The sequence below is a fragment of the Dipteris shenzhenensis genome, chromosome 15 (genome assembly GCF_047967505.1).
Source record: "Dipteris shenzhenensis isolate YYH24624 ecotype China chromosome 15, Dip_SZ_1.0, whole genome shotgun sequence".
Classification (NCBI taxonomy): Eukaryota; Viridiplantae; Streptophyta; class Polypodiopsida; order Gleicheniales; family Dipteridaceae; genus Dipteris; species Dipteris shenzhenensis.
Window position 1 is genome coordinate 4,987,143 of NC_141610.1, and position 14,223 is coordinate 5,001,365.

Sequence of the window (14,223 nt, forward strand, 5' to 3'; positions counted from 1 at the left end):
GAATGAAATTGCCCTCTTTAGTGCATCAAAATGGCATTTACTACATCACCAATGTATCACCTCACGTGTGCAACCCTTTGGCATCAAAATCAAGCATTCACCAGTTGCCAAATGTGCCAAAGTGACTTGCCAAAATGCCAATAATGCCCTTGGACTGAAGTGAGTTCCCAATTCACTGTTGTGCAAAAGAAATTCCTACAAGAATACCTCACATCCACTTTGGGCAAGATAACATGCTGTCCCTGTTTTTGAACAGCGATATCTTTTCACCGAAAGACCGGATGCCAAAGCTGTAAACAGCAAAGTTGTAGCTTGTAGAAAGATCTACAACTTGTCAGTTGACCTCAAGAGCCAAATCCTTGTGGATTCTCAAATATTCTCACCTGAAAACAGCTTCCTGCACATTGGTCACAAATAGACAGTAGACTGCAACTTTCTGTGGTTTTGCAGAGGCTGTAACTCCTGCAGCGTATATCGGATCACCTTGCTTCCAAAAGCAAAGTTGTAGTCTGTTTTGCGAACTACAACTTTCCAGTTCGGCACAAAGTGCAATTCCGCACCAGGAAAGAGATATTCAGTCCTGAAAATGACTGTTTTGTCATAAAAACAGCAACAGCAGCTTCCTTGTATGCTTGCTGCCCTTTACAGCACTCATCTGCTCCAACAAAACAGCCCCAAACAATGCCAATCTGACAGGATCTCAGTACATCACCATACCACCGTATGTATCTAACATAGGCAAATAACCATGCATCAAACGAACTATCAATGCATCTCAACCAGGCATGTACCACTATCAAAGCATGTGTGAACTTTCAAGCATATGATCAAGGGCCTCCTACAGAGAGCACTCCTAAACTGGTGAGTCCCAATGCCGGCCTATTGTGGCTTGAGGTGCCTAACCATACCCCCGAGTCAAGCCAATCACGGGAAATACTGCCTATCTAGGTGTCCAACATGGACATAAGCACCAGAAAGATAGGCAACATGCCTCAAATGCACTGATTTGATTGCGAAGCTTTACCATGAGTGAAGAAGGCTCCAAGAGGCGTTAGGCACAAGGAACGTGCTTCTCCGTGTGAGCCATGGCTTGGAAGTAAACACTTAATGATTTAATCATTAAGGTTATTAAGGTTACTAATAACCTTATCTCAAACAACTGGCAACGTCTGCAGCAATGGCGGTGAAACAGGGGACATCCAATGGTGGTGTGAGGCGGTGCTGGACTGCCACAAATGCCAGCTGCTTAGTCGCCCCACTCGACTGTTGCTGGTTATCTGCCATGCACCCAATGGCTACTCCCAATGGCAAATGGGTGCTGCCACAAACCCATCTGTTGCTTGCATCCCCAAGAGCACAATGCTCAAGCACCTGCTCTGCTGCTCAATGGTATGCTGTTGCCATGCCTTTGCTGTCGGGACTATCGCCCACCAAGAGCTTGCTACAAGCTTGATTGACCTGCTCAATGCTTGCAGCCCGATAATATATACGATGTGCCTGTAACCTTTTATCAAAAACCTCTTGATATTATTATGCACACATGTTATAGCTGTCACCCTCACTGATGTAGTGATCAACTACTTCATACCTCCAAGTCGTGGTGATCAATCATACCTCTAAGACCTTCCCTACCAGGGTGTTTAGACATTAATCATCCTTACCACTATAATGACTCAATCACCTTCTTAGATGAGGTGAGCTAGACCACATGGTGAATCTCATTCCATGACATCGGGGCAATTCCAAGCTTCACTAGACTTTCGAGTCTAGTACTATCAAACAACCCTCCACCAATGCAACAAGACTGAAGCACATCCACAGCACTTTTGTGTCCATCTAAAGATGTAGACTAGAGGCTGATTAGATACCTTGATGAACCTTAGCAGGTATAGACTATTTCAACCTTGACCATTTCATAGATGTACTTCGTTAGCTAGAGCACTGACTTTGCCAATCGCACTAGTACGTAGTGGAAAATTTATGGTCAATATCTGAATTTACAACAGAGTTCACAAACTGTGGTTTTGAGTCAGAGAATTTCGGTAAAATGTACATTAACACCCTAGACTATAAGGTAGAGGGGACAAGTGGAAAACTTAAAGGACTGGTTATCTGTACCTCGATCTACAACCATAGATTAACTAGTTGTACGGTATAACCAGATTAGAAAACAATCAAAATAAAAGCAAGTTGTGAAAAGCCCTTGCGCATTCAAGATGGTGTAAACAACATACTCTAATCAAATGACAGCTCTAAGCAATGCCAAACAATTACTCCCATTGGCAGCGCCTTGAAACACATGCATACATACAATACTGTTCTGAAAGGGAAATTTTACTAAACAATTACTCCCATTGGCAGCCCCTTGAAACACATGCATACATGCAATACTGTTCTAAAGGATCTCAAAGCTCATCTAGTCATTTATTCATCATGAACGAGAAATAAGCTCATAAATCTTTTTAAGAGAAACTTGAATGAAACAATTGAAAGGCTGATTTCAAGGGGGGAGAATCGACAATCACCTTGATTTTAGGCTTTTGAAGATTTCAAAAGCGACTTCTACTTCAGCTTCATTGCACAATGATTGTGACGTGGATCGGTGTTTGACTTTTTCATAACCTTCTACGACATCAAAAACTACATATGGTCCAAAGTGCTCATTACCATGAAATACAGTGCTCCTGCTCCCACCTGTCACAGCTTCTCCATCTCGCAGCTGCTTATCGTAAAAATGTGCTGAAGGAAACAGGCATATTTCTGGGTGCATACGATACTGCAGCATAATTTAATTTTTTCAGATGTTCCCTTCCCAAAACAAATAGCCTCATTGACAAAGACCCATGCAGATTCACATCAAAAATTACTTCCATATCTTCAAATATTGCACCAGTAAAAATTATTATCAAATCAGATTGAATACAGAAGATTTATGGAAGAAACTGTGTGCCACTTATGAGAAGGAAACTGCCTCTAATAAAGTTTACCTCATGAAGAGGTTGTTTGAGCTGCAGATGAAGGAAGGGGTCTCCATTGCTTCTCACTTGAATGAATTCAATATTATTTTCAGCCAGCTTCAGGCTCAGAAAATGAATCTTGATGCGGAGACTAAGGCAATATTTCTCTTATGTTCATTGCCATCCTCATGGGATATCTTCCGTACAACTGTCAGTAACTCTGCACCTGGTGGAGTACTGATATTTGATGATGTTGTGGGTAGCTTGTTGGCCGAGGAGATTAGACGGAAGTCTATGGATGGCAACAAGCAGGATGCAGCCTTAAATGTGCAAAGGGGCAGATCATAGTTCAAGGGGAAGTCCCAAGAAAGAGGGAAGTCTCGTAGCAAATCCAGGGCACGGAACATTGAGTGTTACCATTGTGGCAAGAAGGGCCATATGAAAAAGGATTGCTACAAGCTGAAAAGAGAGCAAAAGGATAAGAAAAAGAATGCAAATTGGGGTGCAAATCAAAAGGAAGAGAGTCTAAGGGAGGACAAAGGAAAAGTGAAGATCGAGGAGATCAATGCAGTCACACATGATAGTGACAATGACGTTCTCTTCATGTCTAGTTTATCTGCAGAGTTGCTTACCACTTCAGATGATTCATATTCCCAGGATTGGATTTTGGATTCTAGTGCTTCATTCCATGTTACTCCCCATAGGGAATGGTTCTCCACTTATGACAGTGGAAAGACAGGTTGTGTGCATCTTGGAAATGACTATGCATGTGACATAGTGGGAGTAGGTGACATAAAGTTTTCTTTTGCAAATGGGTCTGCATTTGTTTTGAAACATGTGAGACATGTGCCTAAGCTAATCAAGAGTCTTATTTCAGTGGGTCAGCTAGATGATGCTGGTTTTCACACCACTTTTGGCTTTCAGAGTTGGAAAATTCAGAAGGGCTCTATGCTTTTGGCCAGGGGTGCCAAGTGTGGGACTTTGTATCCCTTACATGTATCAGGGGTATTTGATCATGTTGTTGCAATAACTGAGCACCCAAGCACTTCTTTGTGGCATTGCAGGTTGGGGCACATGAGCCAAAATGGAATGAAACTCTTATGCCGTTTGGGTTATGTACCGCATTTGAGTTTCTCTGATTTTGAATTTTGTCAGCGGGTGCATTCAGACGTATGTGGTCCCATGCCTACACAGTCATTAGGCGGGGCTGAATACTATGTGACATTCATTGATGATGCAACTAGGAAAGTGTGGGCTTATGCTATAGCTTGGAAGAGTGATGTGTTCTAGGTATTTCAGAAATGGCTGGCCTTGGTTGAGAATCAGTCAGGTAGAACGCTTAAATGCCTACGGATTGACAATGGTGGAGAGTATCTCTCTCATGACTTTCAACATTTAAGAGATACACGTGGGATTAAGAGGGAGCTCACATCCCCTCATACTCCAGAGCAAAATCCAGTTGCAGAAAAGATGAACCGTACCATTCAAGAAAGGTTGCAATGCATGCTTTCCAATGCGAGTCTTTCTGGTGGTTTTTGGGCTGAGGCAATGAAGACTGCAGTGCATGTGATCAATAGATCACCTAGTAAGAGTTTGGATGGTGGTATTCCTGAAGAGGCATGGAGTGGCAAGAAGCCCTCTTACTCTCATTTGTGTATATTTGGGTGTGAGGCATATGCACATGTGCCAAAAGAGCTTCAAAAGAAGCTAGATCCTAAGTCTAGGAAATGCATCTTTTTGGGTTATGGTGAAAGTGGAGAGATGGGCTATCGTCTCTGGGATCCAGAAGCAAAGAAGATCATACGCAACCATGATGTGGTCTTCAATGAGAAGAAGATGCATAAGGCACCCATGAGGGATGTGGAAATGAGGAGAATCACTTTTCAGGATGTGAATCCACGTGCCTATGTTGATAGACAGCAAGCTGTCCATGCACCAAATGTGCAAGAAATAGTACCACCAAGTACTCCCACAGGTATACAATCAAGGGTAGATGATGGATCATCTATTGGTGGAAATGATGAGCCAAATGTGGCTGATATGCACGTGGGACAGCAAGCTGAAAGGCCCTTGAGAAGATCTTCTAGAGTGTCTAGACCGCCTGATAAGTTTATTCCAGGGGTAGACTATGTGATGCTTACTATTTGCGGGGAGCCTTCTTGCTACAAAGAGGCTATGATGCGCGAGGATCAATGCAAGTGGGAGTATGCTATGTAATCAGAGATGAGTTCACTTATGAAGAATAAGACTTGGGACTGAGTTTCTTTGCCACATGGAAAGAAAGCATTGCCATGTAAATGGGTCTATAAAATGAAGGTCACAGGTGACGATGTGCCTAGGTACAAGACCCGTTTGGTCGCTAAAGGGTTCAAGCAAGAAAAGGGTGTGGACTTTGATGAGATACTTACATCATACAAAGCTATGCTATTATTTATACAACATCTATTTATATAGTAATAAATGATGGTTCATTGAAGCATGTGTGGGAACCATCATGTCACACATTATGGTGGAAAGCTTGTGCCCCATGGAAAATTAAAAGACTACAATGCAGAACAAAATCCCTTTGCCAAAGGGTAAGCAGCCTATGAACCAAGTTCCTCAGTGTGCAAGCATTGGAAAGTAAAAGTCTTCCAGCGCACACCCTTCACCTTGATTTAAAACAGGAGGAAAAGATCAATAAGCCTCTCTTATGGTGACAAGCATCTGTAAGCACAATTGGTAGTGGACAGAGGATCACTTAGCACATGTGACGGATAGAGTTCAGAGCTGGCCTTGGTGCATTTCTATAATATCGAACCAGGTTTATAAATTTTTCAAATTTCGTACACATATTAAGTGTTTTTGGAATTCTAGAACAGCTTTTCAGATCTTTTGAATAGTTGGGGTGCTACCGATTTTGTAAATAATGTAATGTTGCTGTCATTGTACCATGGTAGGGTGAGAATGTGTCATCTGTATGAGCAAAAACCTCTAATCAAAGCATGTTTTAAAAGAGATCTTAAAAATAGTATTTCTTTAGGAAACATGTTTTTTGCACTTTTATTTTCACTAGAACTAGATCCCTTTATCATAAAAATATATAAAACAGTCACTCATTCACTTTCACATAAGTAAATTTCCTTGTTCATAGACATCCTTTGTACCATATAACTACCTTAAAAAGATTATTGAAAGAGAATTTTTTTAAGAAACATCCCTCACAATCACTCTCAATGTAACAGTGTTATACATATGTAACTACTTATTAAACACATTTATATCAATATGACGAGATTCCTAGTGTATTTATAACATAAATAACAAGATATGTATGAATACATTTCTAAAGAAGTTAAAATTTCTGTAAATAAGATTTAACTTCGGCTTATGTATCTACTCTCATAAAAATAAATATATAAATATGCAATATTTTGCAAAATATAACCCCATAGATGTGCTCAAATGGCCTTTTTTAGTCAATTTTGAGTGGCTGAATGGACATTGGATGTGAAAGTTACATTACGTTGAACAATGTTGTCCAAGTTAATTTCGCTAGTGAAACTCCTTGGAAGACCAAGGGGTTTTGCTAGCGAAACTACCTTGGATGGCTTGCTTCAATGAGAGTTCTTTGGAGAAACCTTTTGTGAAGATAGGTTGAGAGGGTTTTCAATGATTACCCCCTATTGTAAAAGTTGTAAGAAGGATTATAAGAGCATTTTTACAGAGAAATCCACTCTACATGTGGGTTTCTACAAAAAGCTATCCCATTATGTTATTCACCATCCCCAAAGAATTATGTAAAGAATTGTGTAAAAAATAGGCATTCCTATAATACTTAGCATATTTATAAGGGAAACTATGGTTTTTTTCTATCCATTTTTGCCACATTTTTACATAGTTGGAAGCATTTTTTTTTCCTGTTCTCAGATGCTTGGAAGATTTCGCTTTAAAAATGTCATCCCCGGTAGCGTGATATCACATGTTAATGTTATCATTTATGACATGCCCCATGTTCTTCGCAAGTTTTCTTAAGTTTGATGCTTCATTGATTGTTTACTTGTCCAAGGCCTTCCAAAGTTGAGATTTACTTCACAAGCTCCATATGTTTGGTGAGGCAGTACTCTCTGGTTTTTCAAGCTTAATTGCACAAAAGAGGCAGAAGCCTCGACTGCCTCACTGATCTTAGCAGTACTCAAATCTACTTTGGGTTAAGAGGCTAGTATCTATGCCGAATGATAGCAACTCAAATATTCTACCCTTGACTATTATAAGAATGCCTCACATTAACTTATGGTCTTTGGTATTTCATCTTTTTGCATGTGTAGGATCATAAAAAACAGAAGTTAACTCAATGTGGAAGCTTTAAAGCCTACTTACTTTCTAGTCTTTAGGTCTGTACCATTTGTGGATGTGAAGCTAGTGTGACGTGTCAAGTCGTGCATTGCTTTGATGTCATGCTTTTATCTCCAGAATTGTTTTGTCTACGTTGTTCCTTTCGCTGTAATAAATAGCATTTGAGAGGGGCTTTTTTGTTAGACCTAGCCCTGGTATAGCCTTGTAGGCCCCAGACAATTAGTCCTAGTTAGCTTTCAGTCTATTTCTGCTAAAACAAGCCGTCTTTTCTTGGTGGTCAAGGCCAGCTGTGTTCAGCACCTGCAGTAACTGAGTCGACACAAATTTGGTGGATTTGGAGTAGGCATTTACTTGATAGGACTTGCAGCAGTCAAAGGTTTTCTTTGACTGAAATGTGAAACACAGTTGATCATGTGCTGTCCTGGTGGTCTCTTTGTCAAATCATTGACGCTACAGTGCTGGTCAACAGAAATTGCATTCAATTAGCATGTGCTGTGCATTTCCTCGGAGGCTTTCCTAGTGGAGGCAGTTGACATTGGGCTGTCAGAATCGGACATTTGTATCAGAAAATATGTGCGCAATTACTTGGTTCAGTCAGACTTTGGCTTGCAAAGGGTTAATGAGAAAGTACAAAGGGGTGGCCTATACAGCCCCAAAGTCAACCATATGCTTGCCCAGTCAAGTCAGCCTAAGGGTTGACTGAGTCCTAAGACTAGCCTACAAGGCCATACTAGGGCTAACAAACCACCCTCCACGGTATGGCTGAAGTATCCTCGAGCATACCTGGAAACTATATCATGGTTGCACATATTCGTCCAAGATGGATATAGCAACCTATGGCAGTACAAGGAGATCAAAATCACGTAACAAATGGTGCCAAGTGTAAGGCATGTCGAAAAGAGTCAAAATTAGAAGGTAAACAATAGCAATAGAATCAAGCAATGATTTCTGATTTCTTGATCTAGATACCTTCGCCTCCTCTGGGAGAAAAAGTATTTTCTAGTCTGATTCTACTGCCAATATAGGAGGGTTTTGGTTTTGAGAGATGTTAGCTCCAAGAGAAAAGAAAAGAGAGATTGCAAAATATAGAATTTTTTTGATTAATGGAATTTCAAGGTGCAAACATTCAAGGAGGGAATGAGTGACAGAGAGAAAGTGGCAGAGCTAGGATGGGAGTTATATCACCTGTATACTAAGCATTGTAACTGGATGGCCTCCTTTCTGAAGGCGCTCAAACATGCTGCACTCGTACGAGAATCTACTAGCCATTTGTGATAAAACTGTAGCTGGGAGCTGCTTGGGATCACCAACCTGTTAATAAGAGGATATAGCATGACAAATATCAATTTAGTTCATGATGACTGACAGCAACAGACATCCCCTGACCTGAAAGGCGTCCTCATCTGACATAACAAGTCTCTCAACATCTGATCAAAAGAATTAATAAACATACAGCAAATTACTCTAGGATAAAGAAACCAACCATTATGCAGCTTGCATGAGGCCGTTTTAGGAGTTGCAAAGGTATGAGAGTTGCTGGCTCCAAAGCCTTGCAAGAAAAGACAAAAGACTAAGATACATGGAGCTATGTAAATAAAAGATTTAATGATCTCTCCATAAAGGTTGCCGATTTGAATGCTGGAGATACCTGGGCTGCTTCATCAATCACAACGGCATCAAAAAAATAATCATTCAGGTCTTTCATCTGTTTTTTCCCTCCAGTAGTTTCCATACATGCAGAGAAGACATCGCCACCACATCCATTTAATGTAGCCACGACCACTTCAGCTTGTCGAATTATATCCCTTTTAAGTAACTGTCGCTTTGTTCTGTCTTCCTCTAAGGATCGTTTCTCTTCAGCCTCTGCAATAGCTAGTTCATGGCAAAGTTGCCTCCGCTGTTTATAGAGCATGTTTATCTTTACTTTCAAAGCTGCCTCCCCATCAAATACAGCTTTAGTTTCTTTCTTTGCATCCATCAACTGCAAAGGCCAGGCCTCTTCAACTCCAGCCAAATCAAAACTGTCATTAGCATGACTCTTCTCCCCCTTTCCATCACACTTCTGAGACTTAAAAAGTTGAGTTTCAAGAGCTTGGATACTCTCTAAAATTTTGTCAAGCTTGACCCTCAGCAGTTCTCCAGTATTTTTTGCCTTCTCCACTCTTCCTTCAAAACCATTTTCTTTGTAAGATTCCATTTGTTTTGCAACAAGAGTGTCAATAAAAACTGGCAATGAGCTTGGATGCAAAGTCTTTGCATTCCCCACTCGGATCAAATAGGGTTTGAAAAAGCCACCATTTGAGTCATAAAGTCCAGCTTTGCACATTCGAGAAACTAGCTCATCAACTGCTGCATTTGATTGTGCACATACAAGGATTCTGGCCCTCTTAGTTTTCTTGATGTGCAGATCCTCAGACTGTTCTTCAATATCCTCTTTCATTTGCTGTTTTGCAAGTGCTGCCGCTTGCCAAGATCTTGCAATAGCTACCGACTGACTAACAGACCTGTTAGTATTAGAATAAAGTGTTGTCCCAGAGGCATCATTGTCCTTTCTGCTCACTTCATGGCCTTTTGAGACACTAAATGAGGCAATCAGGGCACTCACTATGGCAACAATTGTTCTAGTTTTTCCTGTTCCTGCAGCAAGATATGTTCCAGTGTTTGTGAGCATATTACTAGTAAAGAAATTATCCATTGAAATTAGTGTGAACTAACATAAAAGCCAGATCATGTACCGTCTCCAGGATAGCCTGGAAATTAAGTTGATACAAAGGCCATTACAGATTTTTTTATTCCCAACCTATTGGATAGCTTGTTGTCTCAATTTTTCATGTAGCCAGAACCTTATCATATTGATAAGGAAGGTTCCATAAATATATATATCTAGATGAATCCAGGAATATGCCCAATCTCATCCTCTAAAAACACAACATAGTGCAGTTTCAATCTCATGATAGTCACTCATAAGGCTCAAAACCATAAACTCCATCACGCATAGCAGGGACTAGCTCCTATGACATCCCCACTGACGTCATCAGCGCCCAACAGTGGGTGTAGACCATAGTATAAACATATGCTCTCGCACATACAAATCCACACACCCAGACATACTTGAGCATCCACTTATACAAAGTCTTCCTACTGAGTTTCTGTCAGGACTCCAGAGATGAAGGGCAGACTCAGGCATGACGAAGGCTAGCACTAAAGGAGAATCTAAAGAAAAGTAACAACCCTACAGTAAGCAATTTGTTTTAAGTTTGGCCATACAGAATCTAATTCTCAGCTAACAGGGGCTTGAGGAGGGCAAATACCACCACTGGAGCAAGGTCATCTCTCCATAGGCGTGGGAGAGAGCTATCCACATATAGCACCAGTCATTAAAATATGCTCAACGTCATAACTCATACCTATACACTGGTAAATGAATCAGTTCTGGCAGTCTGAGCAGTATCTTAAACCTTATTGGATGGTCCTGTTTCAGATTCTTCCGTAACGCATTACATTAAAGATTATTTAATGCAAGTCATACTGCTCTGGAGGCTTTCTATCCCCGTGAGAGACTTTCTGGCTCATATCCCTAGCCCTTAGATACTTAACAGTCACGTTTTCAATCCATCAGAGGAAAAAGCATGACAGAAGTAATCTGTTAGAGCCAGAATGTTTAATGGGAGCTTTTCAAAAAAAATTGCATACCTGGAGGCCCCTGCACTAGAGAGAGCTCATGACCATCTGCAGCCACTCTTGACTCAAGAACAGCATTAATTGCCTGGAGTTGGCTTTCATTATAATCTGCTCTTAACCGCTGCTGTAGCTTCTCTGATAGCCCTCTCAAAGGTAGTAGATGATGCTTCTTCCGAGGTTGCTGGATGCTGGAAGAGCCCACCTTACAAGATGCATTGTTTAAGACAACTGGTAGCAGAGGTAGGTTTTCCAACGATGAAAGTGCTTGGAATTCTCGTAACTGTGGGGTGATGCTCATCAATCGAATAACATGCCACTTGCTGTAGTCAATTAGAAGGCTACGGGCTTTTGCCAACCGCTTACTTCCAGAGCGAAGGAAAAATTTCAAAACCAATATAGCAGATTTACTCTTATTATCCCTCTCTTGTCGTTCAACCTGCGCACACACACACACACATACACACAGGGGGCAATGGGGGAAGGGGGAGGAGTATTAAGATAGGTCACCAGCACATCCCTCAAATTCTGGCATGGTAACATACAGAACTGTCAAAGTCATCTTTAAGCTCTAACCTGTAGATTTCCAATTCAGAGTCCCACATATTAAACAAGCCAGCAATAAAACCAGACTCGGTTCATGAAAGGCAAATACCTTTCCGATCATATGAATACTTTGGGGAATGTGCTGAAAAGGTTGGCGTGAAAGCAGCAGCAGATCATTTTCAAAGCATGCCCTAGCAGGACCATCTGCACCAGCTTCAGCTGTGAACCTGCCAATCTCAAAATCATCCACCTTTTCCATGGACATGAGCCGCAACACACAAGTGGCCATTCCATCTGAAAAACCCAATTGATCATGAGTGCGCTGTAGTTGTGCTTTAAATTCCTCCAAAACCAATGGTCGAAACACATTCATATAGTGTTCAGAGGACCGAAAATTTATGGGGACCTTTAACATAGGCTCAGCATGTATACTTTCTGTATTCGTATCTGGACTTAAACCTACAACAGAGAAATAATCTAAACTTAGAATCCGCTTGTACCATTCATCAAGCCTTGGAGGTGCTAATCTTGCTGCTAATCCAGGCTTTTTTGCACTACTTTTGATGTGTTCAGAAGGCCATTGTACCCGTATAAGTTGACGTTTAGGATGGGGAGCTAGGCTCTTTCTCAAAGCTGTCCGAACAGACTTTGCCACATTCAGACTATTTTCAAACAAGTCATTGCAACCGTCAGCTACCAGCTCCTTCAGAAGAGCATTGTGACCTCCTTTATGAATGGCATCGTTCAAGTTTACATAAGCCTGATTTGTTGTTTCTGAACATGATAGTTCAGCATGTGGCGAACAACCCTTCCCCTGTGCCTGTATTCTCTCTTGAGGCTTGCTCTGTGTTACTCTTTCTGTAGCCACATTCAAATCCCTTTCCGTCTCTATTTGTAACGAACCTAGCTTGCTAGTACTTTTACATGCATTTGGAGTAGATCTTAGAGCAGAGACTGTTTCCTGCATAGATCTCCCAGTAGTCTCTGAGTTCCCTGCAAGCATGTTTTTGGAAGAAAAAAAGAACTTGTCAAGGGTCGCATTCCTTCCATGACCACCAACAAGAACCCCCACTTGTTTCTGTGTGCAAGGAGGATATTTGTGACTTGGTAATTCTGAAGCTACAACATCAGCTCCATGCATGGAGGAAAGGTCCTCAAAAAATGTCCCTTCAGCTGTCTTATCTTGCTCGCAATGATTTTCTGCAATCGATAAGATTTCCAGCCTTTCACTTGAAAGGCAATCATCTTTTGGATACTCGACGTCTTCAATGTCATCATCAGAAAGTACAATTACCTTGGGATCCTCTGAGGCTATCTCAACAGCAGCTCCATCTTTTACGCAAATTACCTCATCTTTTCCAGTCATGTCAATTACTCCTTCAAAGAAAGGCTCAAACTCCAGATCAACCATGTCAGAGTTCTCCCCTGCTCCTCTTATGCACAATTGTAGCAGTGCTTCTAGCTTGCCCCTCGTCTCTTCATTCAAATAATTGCCTGTATTGCAGCCACCCGGAAATTAATGTCAAATGTCCCAGAGAAAATAGCAATATTCCATGCCATAAGATGAAAAGAAAATTCAGCCCCTGGGAATTCAGAACACACAAAATTTTCATCACCCACCTCCGGCTAGCCAATCATCAACCTCCTTTGAGAGTAATGACTCTTGCAGATAATGCAAGTCCCTCAAACTGTTGATGATGGAAATCACTGCTGCTTTCCATCTCCTGTGAACACTCATTGTTTGAACCTCTCCCCATCCAACAAAATGAATCAACCAGGCCGAAGTATTAGCAACAGAGGACAGCTGAAGGTCATCACAGTTTTGAAAGACTCCCTTGGTTGAAAGCTTCTTATTCCAGGCTGAAAATATGCTTTCAAAAACGAAAGGGAACAAATCGAACACGCGTGTAAAGATCATCTGGGAGAGACATGAAAGTGAGTCACTTTAACTAATTAGTAACAGTCAACAAATATAAATCCAATGGACCATGGTCCATCATTGACGTATAACTATAATGATAAATTCTGTATATGTAGTTAGTGAAAGCAGCATTGCATGAAAACAATTTACAAAAAAAAATTATCCGACGGGGTGGCAAAACTATGCAAACTCCAAGAAGAAATTATATAAATGGACTGGGGGGTTCTAGAGAATAAACTCATTGCAACTGTGAATCTTCTAGGTCTTCCATTGACACAGAGCTACTCTTGGCACTCTAACCGATCGATAAGGTCTTGAGCATGGATATTGGTAAAGTCAAAAGGAAAAGAAAAGACGTGCATGTACTAAGTGCAATAATCATGTCTACTACAGTAACCAACAACCAACATGTGTGGATTTCTTTTGCATACCATATAAGCACTGTCTTCAGAAACCTGGCGTCCCTCTTTCAGCAATCTTATAAATAGTGGCCAAAAAAATATTGACAGCTGGCTATGCAACGTCTTCCACGTTGCTTGACTTGTCCCTTGAGGAACACTGACATTTTCCCTGCTGGATTGTTGATCATACTCTGGCTGCTTCAAAAAACCTCCTTCCTTGCCGTGTGAAGCATTCAGAGACCCATGTGTTTCTTGGAATCTCCCTTGCCCCAGAGTAAACAGTTTCCAGGCAATGAACAACAGGGTCTGAAGAGAAGGTAAAGCTTTGGGAAAACTGTTCTTCAAAAGCTGCATGAACCAGATCATATACAACGCTCTCAAATTG

The 14,223-nt window shown here is 41.1% G+C and overlaps 1 protein-coding gene across 1 annotated transcript in view; it reads right to left on the reverse strand.

The window, feature by feature from the left end:
- LOC147893239 (P-loop containing nucleoside triphosphate hydrolases superfamily protein) overlaps positions 1–14,223 on the reverse strand; it is a 67,189-nt gene that overhangs the window by 26,973 nt on the left and 25,993 nt on the right. Inside the window, exons 13-20 of the mRNA XM_087385544.1 lie at positions 13,869–14,186; positions 13,137–13,434; positions 11,626–13,010; positions 10,986–11,409; positions 8,941–9,929; positions 8,776–8,841; positions 8,478–8,603; positions 2,526–2,776 (exon numbers count right to left, since the gene is read on the reverse strand). Of these exons, the coding sequence (XP_087241670.1) occupies positions 2,526–2,776; positions 8,478–8,603; positions 8,776–8,841; positions 8,941–9,929; positions 10,986–11,409; positions 11,626–13,010; positions 13,137–13,434; positions 13,869–14,186 (3,857 nt within the window). The remainder of the gene's footprint in view (positions 1–2,525; positions 2,777–8,477; positions 8,604–8,775; positions 8,842–8,940; positions 9,930–10,985; positions 11,410–11,625; positions 13,011–13,136; positions 13,435–13,868; positions 14,187–14,223) is intronic.